The 15835-nt window shown below is 35.4% G+C and overlaps 1 protein-coding gene and 1 long non-coding RNA gene across 3 annotated transcripts; one reads left to right on the forward strand and one right to left on the reverse strand.

Moving 5' to 3' along the window:
* Positions 1-282: 282 nt before the first annotated feature.
* Positions 283-15027, forward strand: LOC127644267 (neuronal-specific septin-3-like). 2 transcript variants are annotated; one of them, XM_052127374.1, is made up of 10 exons: positions 283-358; positions 3946-4185; positions 4276-4404; positions 7115-7196; positions 8670-8807; positions 10020-10137; positions 10334-10429; positions 11018-11114; positions 12762-12813; positions 13032-15027. In XM_052127374.1, the coding sequence occupies exons 2-10, from the start codon at positions 3948-3950 to the stop codon at positions 13165-13167; spliced, it is 1086 nt and encodes a 361-aa protein (XP_051983334.1). In that variant the 5' UTR covers positions 283-358; positions 3946-3947; the 3' UTR covers positions 13168-15027. The 2 variants fall into 2 exon arrangements, with proteins under 2 accessions (XP_051983334.1, XP_051983333.1); XM_052127373.1 differs by lacking the exon at positions 283-358 and adding an exon at positions 3163-3400.
* Positions 11508-15571, reverse strand: LOC127644273 (uncharacterized). Its single transcript, XR_007970631.1, has 3 exons — positions 15435-15571; positions 13087-13161; positions 11508-11649 (listed from the first exon to the last, which is right to left on the reverse strand). It is a non-coding gene; the product is annotated as an uncharacterized LOC127644273 (long non-coding RNA).
* Positions 15572-15835: the final 264 nt, after the last annotated feature.

Genomic DNA, 15835 nt, shown 5'->3' on the forward strand with positions numbered 1-15835 from the left:
AACACAACCCACACAAATATGATAATGGTCATGTATTTTCATTATTTAAGATATAACTATAAAGACATTAATTATATTTATGATATTAATGACTTAGAGTCACCTGCATGTTTGTGTTTAATATATACCACAAAATACACACAATTAAAAAAACTGTGAATGGTTTCATTCCATGCGAAATTGAGAAATGCCTCTTATCAGTGCGTACAGGCCTGTCACAGTAAGATAATCAGGTTATGAGGTAAAAGCTACACTGACACTCAACGGTGCTTCAGTTGACGACGCAAATGCTACAAACACCCCACATGTAAACAGACCATATGAAACCGGCAGGCACGGGACTACGAAGCTGTGAAATGTGAGTAGGTTAAGGCATAAAATGTAAAGTACAGAATTAACATTCATACTACAAATATGATACTACTTGTAGCATAAATCAATTAATTAACATCAACATCATTTTTCTTCTTGGTTTAGTTAATTAATTATTTGTCAGAAAACTTAAAACGTAATTTCAACATAATAGAATAAAGATACTTTTAAATTACCAATTTAAGTAGCCTCAAAGTGATTTTATATATGTAATATATGTACCTGACATGATTCATTTCTTTAGTTTTACATGATCGTTTTGCCACTTTGCTGATTTATATAATAAGGTTAAGCTAGTTACCTAACTTCTTGCTAGTAATAGCATACATTAGCATGCTAAATGTTACATTTCTCCCTGAGTAAAGAAAAGGACAGCAAGCTCTTTGAGTATTCGTCCTCAACAGGCAAAAGCTCCACTCTTCACCACAATGGTATCAGAATCGGATCTAAATCCCAAAATAACTTATCATTAAACATTATCAAGTGTTGAGTTTCTTTTGTCATCTTGCTGTCATTTTTCTCAAAAATACATAAAATAATACTTAATTTAACATTTTACTCTCCCCATCAAGTTCCATGTAAAACATGCTGGAAACTACAAGCCCCCTGCCCAGTTTCAGTTATACCAACACAAATTATTAATGTAGAGCCAACACAAAAGGAACATCTATTTTCAAAAAGTATGTAGATTTACAATTAAATTAAGTTTTGACAAAATTTTCAAGAATTGTGTTGCATTAGCACATTTTAAAGGTGCACTCAGTAATGCTTCCTCATTAAAAAACTTGAACTCCTAAAGACATGAATTGTCCTTTTACAATATATGTAGGAAATCATGACCACTCACATTAAAATGAAGACTCTAGTCAAATCAGAAACCTTATAAAATCTGTTTTATTCTACATGGAGAGGGTCCACACAAGGGGGCTGCCATGTTAGCATCACATGACCAGCTGAATACTTCTCTCTTAATCTCAGTAACCGTTCTGTTATTTGACACTTTCACTCATTGATTGAAGTAATAATGGCTGACTGTTAATACTAAATTTCTACTATGGCATCTGAAACTGAAAACTATTGATTTTAAATGATGCTGCATCCAAGCCACTAAGTGTCAGTGTAAGTCCACGATGACACAAAGTCCACCTTTAATTAAGAAAATTTAACTAGCAGCAAAGATTATTTGTGTGCTGTTGTTGAACAAACTTGATTGGTTGACATTCACACTGCATAATTTTATTTGAGAGTGCACATTTTTTAGAATTATATTAATCGAAATCAAAGAAAACTAATTTAGAAAATAAACAATTTTGTTGTGTAGATCACAAATAATATAATTTCGTAAATTGGACAACCTGCGCGTTACTGCTTTTTCATTTTTTTTAGTGTGATAAAATAGTTTATTAATCTTATCTTTGTAAAGTTACACAGTATCTAACACCGGGATTACAGAGTTTCATTGTCATGGCAACGAAGTTGTAATATTACACATAAGTTTACACTGATAAGATTGGTAAGCAATTTTATCACACTAAAATCATGTTAATAACACATAGAAAGTATACATCTTGTGGCTTTGCTTTTGAAATTATGCGTATGTTAATGAACTTCCATTGTAAAAGCCATAAAGTAACCACAATTCTTTTTTCTTAATAAATGAGGGACAAATCAATTTTGTTGTTGTTGTGTAAATCAATATTATGCCTTGGGCTGGGAAGGTTACTTTTTAAATGTATTCCACTACAGATTGCAGAATGCTGTCAAATGTAATTTGTAACATATTCTGTTAGATTACTCGAGGTAAGTAATGTAATCTAAATACTTTGGATTTTTTTCACTTGTTTTGACTATAAACAAGTTAATAACAAATTAAAAAATCTACCAGTTCAGTAAGACAAAATACACTCATCTTAAAAAATATGTTCTCTGAAAAAGGTCTAAATATCTTATGCAGTGTGGCTTTTAAAACAAGATAAAGCAAATGTATTTTTTTTTTTTTAAATATTTTTACAGAAAAACAATAGAATAAGATTTTTGCCCAGATATCAAAGTTCTTACTAGAGAAACAAAAATGATGATCTAATGTTGATTTTTGTGATAAAGAAATATGATGTGCCTGGTAACAGGTCCATGTAAAATGGCCAGATGTGGCATTTTAGCTTAGCATAAAGCTAAGTGTTTACACCAGGTTTATTTCTGTTTCTGCTGCTTCAAACCTAATCTGTCTGCTCGTATGAATGTAACACATTTTAAAAAAGTGTTTCACCCCTGTTTATACACTCCTTGGATTGCATAATTTGTATGTATTTATGTTTTCCATCTGAAATAGATTAAATATTAAATTAAGCAAAGGACAATAAAATGCAAAGTAATCTCTTCAGTTATCAAAATACCAAATGACCAATTATTTAAATTGTACATATAGTGGAATGCAGTTGCTAAAATGTTGTATTTTAAATACAGTACGTAATCCCATTACATGTATTCCGTTACTCCCAACCCTGATTATGCCACAAATACTGTTAATTGAGTTAGCTTGTCTTGAACCCGGAGGCCTACCATTATATTGTGTTTGATACAAGAACGGACCAAATGCTAGTATGATATAAATTTCTCTGAATTTATAACGCAATTCTTTATGTTTAATGATATTATATAATTTACTGTAACAATCACAGACAAACAATTGTGGGTTAAAGACAGAAATGTCAAACTACATCAACCTGCGACCCGAAAACCCAGTGAGCATGCGCGCTGCATCACACAGTCTTTCCGTTAGTTTCCTTGGTAACGGGTAAAAAGGGTGGAGGAAGGAATGAAGGGCATCGAGCGGTGCACAGAAAGGCGAGAGACAAAGTGAAAGAAAGAGAGGGAGAGGACAGAGGTACCTGGGCATATAATCATTCCCTAAGGTCTGTGCAACTACTGCCTCGTAGCCGATTTATTTTTAGATTGTAGATAGATTGTAAAATAGCTAGATTAAAACGGCGCGAAGCAGAAAAAGGGATCGATACAAGAACCGACATCGGTAAGTCGAAAGCGTGTTTATTTTTAGTTACGAACACGTAGCTTTAAATGCATTACTAAATGTGAAAATTGGAAGTGTAGGCTATGTGTGCATGCACCACGGATGCGTTTACTTGGTTTCCTCTCCATCCTTTAACAATATGCAATGACGCTTGTGAAGACAATCCCTTCTGGGGTTGTGTTGGTGTTTAAAAAGAGCATCTTGGTGCGTGGGAAAGGTCGACTAATCCGACAACGAGATTAATTAAGTGACTTCTGTAATCATTAATTTCCGGTATTTGCTGCTTATTTGGGTGGCATATGGCATTAAAATGGCCCGACAACTCAGTGGAGCATCTAATTTGGAGTAGAATGGGAAATAGGAGCACTGTAGTACATACAGTATACTTCTTGTTTTTCCAATGAACCACATTATTCTGAGATCTGTTATGATCTTTTTCTTATACTGCAGTTTAAAACATTGGTTCAAAACATAGGAGGTTTCCAGTGCATTCATAGATAAATATCTATTGAATGGTTAAGTTTATCATGTTCTCTTTCATACAGACATGTCAGAAATTGTCCCCCCTGAAGTGAGACCTAAACCAGCCGTCCCAGCCAAGCCCTCTCATGTGGCACTGCCATCCAGCATCCCCTTTGTGACTTCACCCCAGGGAGGAGGGGGTGACGGTCAAGGGTCAGGTCGAGGATCTGCACTGCTTGGATACATTGGGATAGACACCATAATCGAGCAGATGCGGAAGAAGACCATGAAGACAGGCTTTGATTTCAACATCATGGTGGTTGGTGGGTTGGAGAGCAATGCAGTTTGTTTCTGTTCTCATAGTGTGTTCCTATTCACATCATCTGTTTCACCATTCCTTTGTTATCTCTCAGGTCAAAGTGGTCTGGGGAAGTCCACTTTGGTGAATACACTATTCAAGTCACAGGTGAGCAGGAGAAACTCGGGCTGGAGTCGTGATGAGAAGATTCCAAAGACTGTAGAGATTAAATCTGTTTCTCATGGTAAGAGGTCTTGCACAGAGAACATGTAACATGTAAGGGAACATGTAAAGGAATAGTAAACCCCAAAATGGAAATTCTGTCATCATTTAGGCTACTCATCCTCATGTTGTCCAACTCCCTTTGAGTTTCTTTCTTCAGCGGATCACAAAAGGAGAAGTTCAGCTGAATCTTCAAGGATTTGAGGACTGCTGCACAGGGGAATATTTTCAATAAATAACAACTAATATTGTCTGTTTGTCACACTTAGCTATTGTATGGATATAAAAGACTTGGAAAGTAGTGCATATGTCAAATGGACTACTTCTATGGTGTGATTTTGTCATTTGTTAGAGATCAACAGCACCCGCTCTGTCTCCGTTCACTTTCATTTTTAGGAAAAGAGCAGCTCTGAAATTCTTCTAGACTTCTTATTTCATGTTCTACATAAGAAAGAAAATATTATGCATTTGTAATGACAAGAAGTTGTGTAAAAGATGTCAGAACTTTCATTTTTGGGGTGAACTATTGCTTTAACAGTGTTTTAGTTTTAGTATAGGATTCAAAGCAGGATTAAAAAGTATGTAACCAATGGTTGATATGGGTTGCTTCAAAATGGCAGTCCTTTCACTTGACAGAAATAGATTTCATAGGCTAATTAAGACTTAGTCAGCGTTTGCGCACATAATAATCAATACACCTCTGCTTGTCACTGTTGACTTTCAGCCATTTCAGAACATTTGTGTCATTAACAGCCTATGAGTTTCAGTTTGTTAAGGTCCTAGAACTAGGTGCTTGTGTAAGAGAGAAAAACAGTTCAGTGTCTAGACTGCCATGTGTTGTGCCTAGGGAAAGTTAGGAATCTGGTTGTGGAATACCCTGATGGTGAATAATTATAGGTAAGAGAACAGCTGGAAAGTTAAATGGTATCTGAAGTATACAAATGGTGGCACTAACAGGTTAGTTATATCATCAAAGGGAAATGTGTTGACTGTGTGTAGACCCTTATGTAATATTGTTGTGACAGTGCTTCAGTTATAGGTGTTGTTTGGATGTCTTTGAATCATGTAGAATTTCAAGAACAATTTTTTTAAACTTAAGAACGATTCACGTTTGATTTTTCAAATTTTAAATGTACTCAACTAAAATGAACTCTAACATGATTCAAATAGCATGTTATTTATTAGAATGCAAGGCAACCTGGTTAGAGAAATCAAAGTTCTTTTCATTATACAAAAAACGGCTCAACACAGGAAGTGACAACAAATTGTAAATGTAATTCTATACATATAACACAGATGTTCACAAATAAGTATAACATATGAAAACAGCAAAAAATACTTCTTAGCCAATGTATTTATTTTTATCTCAACCAAGTCTATATCTAGAAAGTTATCTAGAAATCAATATCTAGAAATTATCTAGTTTATCTAGACAGTACTCATTTTATTTAAAACAATTGGTTTATATAATCATAAACCCCTGCAGATAGACATCAGAAAGTTTTTTCACCAGTTTATATTGGGGATTGAACTTGCGTTACGGACGTAAAAAAAATAGAAGTAGAAAAAGATATAGAAAAACTCTGGGGAAACCTTCAGACTTTGACCTAAAAAACATCAGTATGTTATCTATTAAGGCTGGACGATTGATTGAGTTAAGATTGAAAATGCAATATAGCCACCAGCAATTACTAATCTGCAAAAGGCTGCATTATAAAATCTGATAATCTGCATTCACCATTTCAATCAGCACTTTGTGAGCATGCGACCCCCTCTAGCTGTACATGCTGAGCAATATGAAATGATTTATTATTACAATTCAACTCGCAATGTTTGTCAAAATGATAATTTTTAGATATAGATGCAGTACACTTGAAACACGTCACAGAACAAAGCAATAATTCAAAGCAGGGATCTATCTGAATCATCATGGAGTAAAAGATGTAGCCGTGGATGTTTGATTCTCCCTTTTATAGCCTATACATATGATGGGATATGAAGCACCCATAACTGTCACATAACTAAAGCTTTATTATGGTCATTTTAAGAAAAGAATGGAGACTGTTTATCAACATGCGTACAACGTCGAGGCCAGTTTGGATTAAGCCAGCGTGTACATGCATGATGGACGAGGTTAAGCTAGCCAGTCACATTCATTTGGAGCATGCACACATGTGCAGCTGATCAGATTGGGAGCAACATTGAGCCAAGCGCTATGAACATCTTTTGTCTTTATCATTCAGCCTTTGGTGGATTTACAACGTAAATATCTAACTATAGCGTTTGCTAATTTGTTTATGAAAAACCTCAATTCCTTCATGTCAAAATGAAAATTCGAATTAAATGATGAAAAAAAAAATACAGATTTCTAAGTTCTAGTTTCTTCTTTCTTTCATGGAACACAAAAGGGGATATTTTGGAGAATGTACAGGCTTTTCTTTTCTATACAGTGAAAGTGGATTGTGAATTGTCAAGTGTTATGGTGCTTTTACAAAAACTAAGTTTCTTAACATTACATGCATTTGAAAATATTATATTTCTTAAAGCTCTGTAAATTTGTTCCAGAATTGGCAAAAAGGAAAGAGAAAGATCTTTTTACATGTGTGTGTACCACTCTAACCCTGTTTATCCTCTTTTATAAATGCAACACTTTAAACTGTATTTTATATATAATCACAATCATTTTAATCTTAACATCTTGGATTTGTAACTGGTAAATGTTGATCTTGTAGTGATTGAGGAAGGAGGGGTGAAGATGAAGTTAACAGTCGTTGACACACCAGGCTTTGGGGACCAAATCAACAATGATAACTGGTGAGTATTATGTGATTTCTCTGTTAATGACAAAATAAGGATGGCAATTAATTTTCAATCATTTTGGCATGTGCAGATTATCCAAAATGCCATTACATGCTTCTGGGAACACAAATCCCACACTGAACAGGGAAAGTAGACTGGCATTGGTGTCAATTGAAGGAATCTAGGTCAGCTGTATGCTTCATTTTGTCTGTTACTAGCAGGCATTAAAAACATGGTACAGGTGTGAAGGGCAATGTTTTATCTTTTTATTTGCTTGCTACCTACATGCACTCTTTTCCCTTGGACACTGATACAGTACTCAGATTGTTTGTCAAAATGCCAAATGTGAATTTGTTTTGGCAACTGACCCCTAGTTATTTAAGTCAAGGATCTCTGAGTAATGGGACACAGTGTTTTTCTGTGTCACTCAATTGCTTTTGAGTAAACCCATTACATGTGTGTTGGTTTTATTCACTATTAATATTTTGAATAATTTAAAGGGACCTATTATGCAAAATTCACTTTTTGTGAAATTGTACATAAATGTGAGTCAGCAGTGTGTGTACACAACCACCCTACAATGTTAAAAGTCCACCCACTCCTATTTCTTATATTTCTATTATTCTAAAACAGTGTGTGAAAATGAATGGTTTTCATGTCTGCTCTAACGTGACATCACATTAGAGCAGGCCTCACCCACGACTGGTGACGGACTCATATTATCATAGATCCTCGCCTGAGTGATCTACACACAGTCCGACATTTATTTCCGCACTGGAGGAGTTACAGTGAGAAGAATAATGTCTCAGATTCGTAAGTGTCATAAGTGTTCTGTTGTTGGTTGTAAAAGTGAACATAAGAGTCTTCATATACTCCCAACATCAGAGCCACTGAAGACGCAGTGGACAACTTTTGTTTTTGAAGGAAATGTGCCGCAAAACATTCAACATTTTGTGTATGTTTGTGCAAATCATTTTACACAGGACTGCTTTGTGAATGAGTGTCAATATAAAGCAGGATTTTCAAAAAATTTGATTCTCAAGCACGGATCAGTACCAACTGTTCGTGCTTTATATCCTGAAGATGTAAGTATCGCACTTTATATTTTGTGAATGTTTGCAAATCGCCTTTCCGAATGTGCTTGTTAGCTGATTCCACGACTAATGCAGCTAAAGTTACCATTGTCTCTATATCGGGGGCGGGGAACTGCAGCTCATTTGCATTTAAAGAGACACACGTGAAAGCAGCGTGTTTTTGATTCCACCCAAAAACAGGCATTTACAACATAGTATAATAAATGATCCTTGGGGTATTTTGAGCTGAAACTTCACAGTTACATTCTGGGGACACCTGAGACTATATTACATCTTGTAAAAAGGGGCATAATAGGTCTCCTTTAACATAAAAATAAGCTTTCAAAATGCCACATCTTTGAATTTTTTGCAATTATTTTGGCATCTACTTAAACTTTTTCCTTTGTGTTTATAGCTGGGAGCCTATATCCAAATACATCAATGAACAGTATGAGAAGTTTTTGAAGGAAGAAGTGAACATTGCTCGCAAAAAACGGATCCCAGATACCAGAGTGCACTGCTGCCTGTACTTCATATGCCCAACCGGACACTCGTGAGTTCAGACTACCTCACATAATGTTACATAGCTTCTGCCACTGGCGTCATTTATGGGTGGGACGGGTGGGTCATATCCCTACCACTTTTTCAATAGTTCATAGGGCTGGGTATTGATACAGATTTCCCAAATCAGTTTGTTTCCGATTAACAAACTCTCGATTAATTTCCGATCTCTATTTGATTTGTTATTGATTCATATGTGTTCAATTCTGTTAAGATGTCTAATTTGCTTACATATAAAATACATTTTCTCTCAGCTAATGCTCTTTATTATAAAGAAACCTCCTAGGCAACACTTCTTGGTACAATTTGAAAATCTAAATTTTACAAATTATATTTTACCATTAGTTTTTCATCAAATTCGTCACATTTAAGCTTTTGACAAATTTTCTGATTCAGTCATTCAATCAATTAATGTCTTGAAATTGCATATATTATGTTGCATTCATAGTTTTGTTACATTTTTATTGTTTACTTGCATAATTTTTACTATTTACAAGTATTTACATTAATATGTAGATGTACATGTGATGACAAGCAGCATCAGCCAGTAAGCACATGTAAAGAGAAAAGAAGAAAAGATGTGCATGGTTTCTTTAGGGTATCCATGTGTGATTAGAATTAAGTGTTTTTCTTTTTTGTTGTATTTAAACAGACATTATTCTATGTCAAATGGATCCGTGGATCTCGTCTTTGGACACGAGTTAAACCAAAATTTTACTCTCAACACGCATTAGCCTAAAAGGACTTCTAACCTAATAATTTCTTCTCCAATATAGTACTCAATCACTAGTGAGTGGAATCTGAACATTTATTAGCCAGTGGGCAATCATAGACATTTTTTATTTGCATAGCGTGAGAGTTGGTTGCACGTGCAACATAAAGGGAAAGATTGATCTTGGGATTTAAGAATTGATATCAAAATAGTGCAAACAAAGATTGAGATACATCAAAAAATCTATATTTCACAATCTAGTAGTTCAAAAATTTTTGCAGTTGCAGCTGTGTTAATTAAGACAAGCTTGTTGTGTTAATTTATGGAAATATGCATGAGTGTGTCTCATTCAGCCAGTTATACTGATGTGCTGGACTGCTTGACTGAACTGACATATGCAAATGAGGCCTTAGGAAGACCATTGTCACTGTTATAAAATCAGCTCCAATCAGCCTATTAATCCTATCCCTTTCCCCTTATTTCCCCTCTCAGGCTTCGCCAGTTGGATATTGAGTTCTTGAAACATCTGAGTCGTGTGGTCAACATCATTCCTGTCATCGCCAAGTCTGACACGCTCACTCTGGATGAGAAAACTGAATTCAAACAGAGGGTGACTGTGAATGACAATAAAAAGATAAACAAAGAAATAAACAGACTTGTTCTAGTAGAATTATGAACTGATTGTGTGTTCATTCTATATCATACAGTTACAGTCAGTGATAAGTCTGTATTTTTCAAATGGTGATTTAATATGAAATCAGTTTTCTTGCAAAGTTTTGAAAAAGTTTCTCCATAATTCCTTGTAGGTGAGGAAGGAGCTGGAAGTGTGTGGGATTGAGTGTTATCCACAGAAAGAATTCGATGAAGACACAGAGGATAAGAGTGATAATGATAAGATCAGGGTAAGAGCATTGCATTTTGTTTTCACTTATATGGCAATGAGTTACAGTTTACATTCATAGTCATTCCAGCCATATACAAGTATTTAGTAGATTGAAAGGTCATTTATATAAGGTCACGTCAACACTAATCCATTTTCATTCGAAAGCGCATTGCTTTTGCTACGTTTACACCTCTTATCCACACTAGAACAGCATTCTCCTCCACCGAAAACTGAGACTTTCTAAGACAATCTCTATTACTGCATACTTTGGAAAATGATGATGTTAGGAAACTGAGTTTTCAAACGGAAAATGGATTTGTGTGGACATGGCCTAAATTGGCAGTGCAAAATACAGGCACAAATTATGAGTAATTTGTGACAATGTGACAATAATTATGATTAATAATAAAGCTGTTCTAAGAGTTTCGGTTTAATTTGTCCATCTAGTGCTTTTTCCAGTTGTTGTTTATTCTCTTGTCCTTACTTCTCTCCCAATCTTACGTCTTCTCACTGGCCATGTCTTGCATGTTGTTCTTTCTCTTTACGTCTCTATGTTAGCCCATGTGTTAACATATTATGTTTGTCCCATTAAATCTGTGTATTACAGGAGTCCATGCCCTTTGCTGTGGTAGGAAGTGATAAAGAGTACCAGGTCAATGGCAAACGAGTTTTGGGGAGGAAGACAGCCTGGGGAGTGGTGGAGGGTAAGTGAGCAGAACAATTTATGTATTACTCTGTGGCATTTAGGAAGTACTATACATGCTCCACTTTACCTGATCTACAGTTCTATTTGGACACCAATAAAGAGCCAACATTAAAACTCTTCAAACTGTTCTTTCTTTTTTTAACTGATTTGAAACAGAATTAAAGACCTGGGGCATCATTCATTAAACTCTAAATAGTTTCCATAATAGTTTTGAATATTCTTTTATTTATTAGCTTACAGTAAACCTATGAACTCATAATTGTGTTGTTTAATCCAACTAATCCAAACCCCAAATTTGAATGATCAAACAATCTTTTCTGTTGTGTATGTTGAGGACCCCTCCCCCCCCCACAACCCAATTGTCAATTTTAGTGTATACGAATGCTCTACGGTCAGTGTAAAGCTTTGCCATGCTATTAGGCTGAAAAAAGGCTGTGCGTTCAGTTTGTTCAGTACAGCTGAGATGATGAGGTCTCATTCTGGCCTATTGCTGCACAGCAGGCATGTCACATGGCTGCTTTTTATGGGTATTCCTGCAGAGATTGTAAAAGAGCATTATCAGTATGTTGAGGCATTATTAAAGGAATAGTTCACTCAAAAATGAAAATTCTCTCATCATTTACTCACCCTCATGCCATCCCAGATGTGTATGACTTTCTTTCTCCGGCTGAACACAGATTTGTATAAGTATATTTCAGCTCTCTAGGAACATAAAGGCAGCATACAAGTAACCCAATATGACTAGTGGTTAAATCCAAATCTTCAGAAGCATTATGATTGGTGTGGATAAGAAACCGATTTATATTTAAGTCCCTTTTTACTATAAATTCTCCTCCTTGCCCAGTAGGTGGCGATATACACAAAGAATGTGAATCTCCAAAAACAAAATAAGAAAAATGTGAAAGTGGAGATTTAGTAAAAAAAAGGACATAAATATTGATCTGTTTCTCTCCCAAATCTAGCATATCATTTCTTAAGATATGGATTTATCCACTGGAGTCACATGGATAACTTTCATGCTGCCTTCATGTGCTTTTGGACCTTCAAAATTTTGGCACCCATTTACTTGCATTTTAAGGACCCAATGAGCTATTAATGAGCTAATGAGAGATATTCTTCTAAAGAATTTGTGCTTCTAATCTACTCTTCATTTGTGTTCAGCAGAAGAAAGAAAGTCATACTCGAATGGCATGAGGGCAAGTAAATGATGAAAGAATTTACATTTTTGGGTGAACCATTCCTTTAACTCTTATTAAACGGCACTCTGGAATACTCAATTCTGATTGGTCAATGGCACATCTAGCGGCCTGATATTTCCACACCCACACATCAGACTGTTTATTTACGAGCCATCTTTCCTCCTTCTTGGATCACTGTGCGAACTAAAATAAATGTTTGATATACATATATTTATCTGGCAAGTAGTCTTGTAATAAGATGAAATAATAATGCCTGATGGAATACAGAACATTATTAAAATGTAAAAAATCCCAAAAATTCTTATCTACACAACTCTTTTTTTATTACCCTTTTATGAGGCTGAAAAGGCACTGCATACAAAGAATGTCTAATTTTACAGTATTTTGTTCAGAATGTTGCAGTGGTATATAATTTCTGACAAAAGTAATTTTTTCTGTCCCTGCAGTTGAAAACCCAAATCACTGCGAATTCTCTTTACTTCGGGATTTCCTAATTAGGTGATGTATTAAATTGTATTTGTTATTTTACAATGATCAATGGCATGTTTATTGCTTTCTTAACAAATTAAGAGTTTTAATATATTTTTTTTTAAGTTTGAAATTTATTTTTACATTCACTAAATGTCTCCTATAAGTAATCTGTTATATAATGTTGCATTAACTTTTCTAAATATTATCAGTGACTTAATAATAAAAAAAGGCTATCGTGTGCTCAGGTCTCATCTCCAGGACCTGAAGGAGGTCACTCATAACATTCACTATGAGACGTACCGTGCCAAGAGGCTCAACGATAACGGAGGTCTGCATCCCATCTCCTCCTCTGGTACCGACACACTGGAGAGCAACCTGTGAAAAAAATGAGCAAAAAATAAATAGCTTGTAAAGGCGAAAGAGGAGACAACAATTACAAAGTTTCATCTTGTAATAATTAAGCTGTGCATGCTATGAAGAAGTTTTGTCTTTGTACTCCTTTTAACCCTTTCTGGAAATCATCATCATCTCTTGTCACACAACCTTTAACAAATTTACAAAAAGCCTTCCCCCATTCTTCAGCGACAAATGCTGATTTTAGTGAGCAAGATTGCTTGTACAGGCCTCATGGGTAAATAGTCCTGTGCACAGGCATTTGTAAACAGAACTTGTGCCCACGTCCTCTTTCTGATTCTGAACCTCTCCCTTTGTCCTCCATGAGAACATCTATGATACACCTTTGAGCTGTTTAAAATATTTACATTGGTCAGAACATTGGAGGATTGCACTGCCACTGCAGTCTGCAGCTTACTGGATTGGCCTTATTTATTAAAACAATTAGCACACTTTTAGCACATTTGCCATTGCAAGAAAGCATGATTCTGACATTCTCAATGGAGCATCTCAGTGCTGTTATACTTTAATATCAGCACTTTTGGAGCACCATTTGTCCAGTCTGATAAGAGGACTGGAACTAACTGTTGTATAATACATTTGAACATGCAAAGTGTTTAATAAGTGTTCATCTCTTAGGGCCTGTAAGGGTATACTAGTGTTATTTTAAATACTAAAGATTCTTTAGTAGTATATTATTTTTACCTTGCCAAAGCAAGTCTCAGAGGACTCTGAAGTGACAATTGAAGTATACTGAATACGGATAATTCCAAAACAGGTACAACAGTTTAAATACATGCCAGTATTTACTGGTGCTTTAGATGTTGCTTAGCTCTCCTTAACTTCAGTGGCCAATTACACTTCAATAAGAAACGGAGAGAACACTGATTAAAATGATCAGTGAATTTTGAAAATCAGAGTTGGGGCTTTGAGGTTTTCCTTCTGCACATTTTGTATAAACACCCATGTGTATGTGTCTGCTTGTGTGAATGAGTACAAAAGTTGCAAAAGTTTTCTCATCATTCTGCCTATGGTTACAGTAATTTATAAACATAATTAGTTTGCAGTTCATTTTCACTTTTTGTTTTCCATGTGTGCCAATGTTACCATCTGTGTGTACAATTAAATACAACATTACAGCTCCCACATAGCATTCTCCCCTATGATCTCTGCACAGATTAATACATTATCTATGTAGAAAACTTCAGAAACCACTAAATACATGATCTGAAACTTATCTTTACTCAGTTCATCAATATTCTTTTTTAAAAAGGGATAGTTCACCCAAAAATGAAAATTCTCTTATCATTTATTCACCCTCGGCTCATATGCCATCCCAGATGTGTATGTGTTTTTTTCTTCTGCTGAACACAAATTAAGATTTTTAGAAGAATGTCTCAGCTCTGTAGGTCCATACAATGCAAGTGAATGGTGACCTGAATGGGCCCATAAAGCATTAGACCAACAGCATATTAGGCATGTGGTCATAATGTATTGGCTCATCAGTGTATAGTAAACCACTGGAATCATATGGATTATTTTTATGCTGCCTTTATGTGCCTTTTGGACCTTCAAAGTTCTGGTCACAATTCTTGCATTGTATGGACCTACAGAGCTGAAATATTCTTCTAAAAATCTTCGTTTGTGTTCTGCAGCAGAAAGAAAGTACACATTTGTGATAGCATGTTGGTAAATGATGAGAAAATGTTCCTTTTTGTGTTAACTATCCCTTTAAAGTTAGTGTGGAATAATCAAACACATTGGATCTAAATAATTATGAAACATTATTTATAATGTATTTTTGTTTTATTTATTATAATAACTATGTTTTAATTCAATAAACGTATTTGCCATAATTGCCTTGACTGTCTTTTCTGGGACAAAAACGAGTACGTTTGTCTCACTTTGTGAGAAAAGAAAAAGACGGTCCCAATTGCTCCAAGATGGTCTCAACTGACTGTGCCTGAAGGGGGCGCTACACGACAAGAAAATAAACTGCCGTAGTACTCAAAAACGCCACAGAGTGGCGCGTGTAAGACTACTCTATTCAGTTCACACACACACAGCAGTTTAGTCCATCCGAATTCTCCGATGTCTCTGCTTCATGCAAATTCGCTAAAACTGTTCTTTAACTAGATAATACATCTTAGAAAATTATCACCAAGGGATATGTTCGTTCCTTTTCCAGAACAACAATTGTTTATCATGTCACAGAAGTGTTCCTCATTTAAGTATGTTCTTTATAAAGCGCATACCGCGTAATTATCTGTGTCATTGTGGATTCGTCAATCTACACTGACTCTTCTTCAGACCACATCATCCATCGGAGGTATTTTTAGGATGTTCGGCAAATACCGTCTTTCTTGTCTGCCAGAGTGCCGTTTCAGAACCTGGTTTAGAAGAGGAGGAGCCAATGCTCTGTCTGCCACATCAACACAAATACATTTCTTAATCTTATGCTCTGGGCTAGTTAAATCTACTTAAATTACAACGCTTTCTGAGCTTTTTTTTCTCCCTTCATATTTGTCCCACCACATTTGACATTTTTGAAGTCAGGTTCTTAGTCCAGTGAAAATTGTTGTGTTCCATAGTTTAAGCGAAAAGAGAGCACTATGTTTTCCGAAATGGGGGTTAATAGCACTCTTGAATTACTTGC

This window comes from Xyrauchen texanus, chromosome 5 (genome assembly GCF_025860055.1).
Source record: "Xyrauchen texanus isolate HMW12.3.18 chromosome 5, RBS_HiC_50CHRs, whole genome shotgun sequence".
Classification (NCBI taxonomy): Eukaryota; Metazoa; Chordata; class Actinopteri; order Cypriniformes; family Catostomidae; genus Xyrauchen; species Xyrauchen texanus.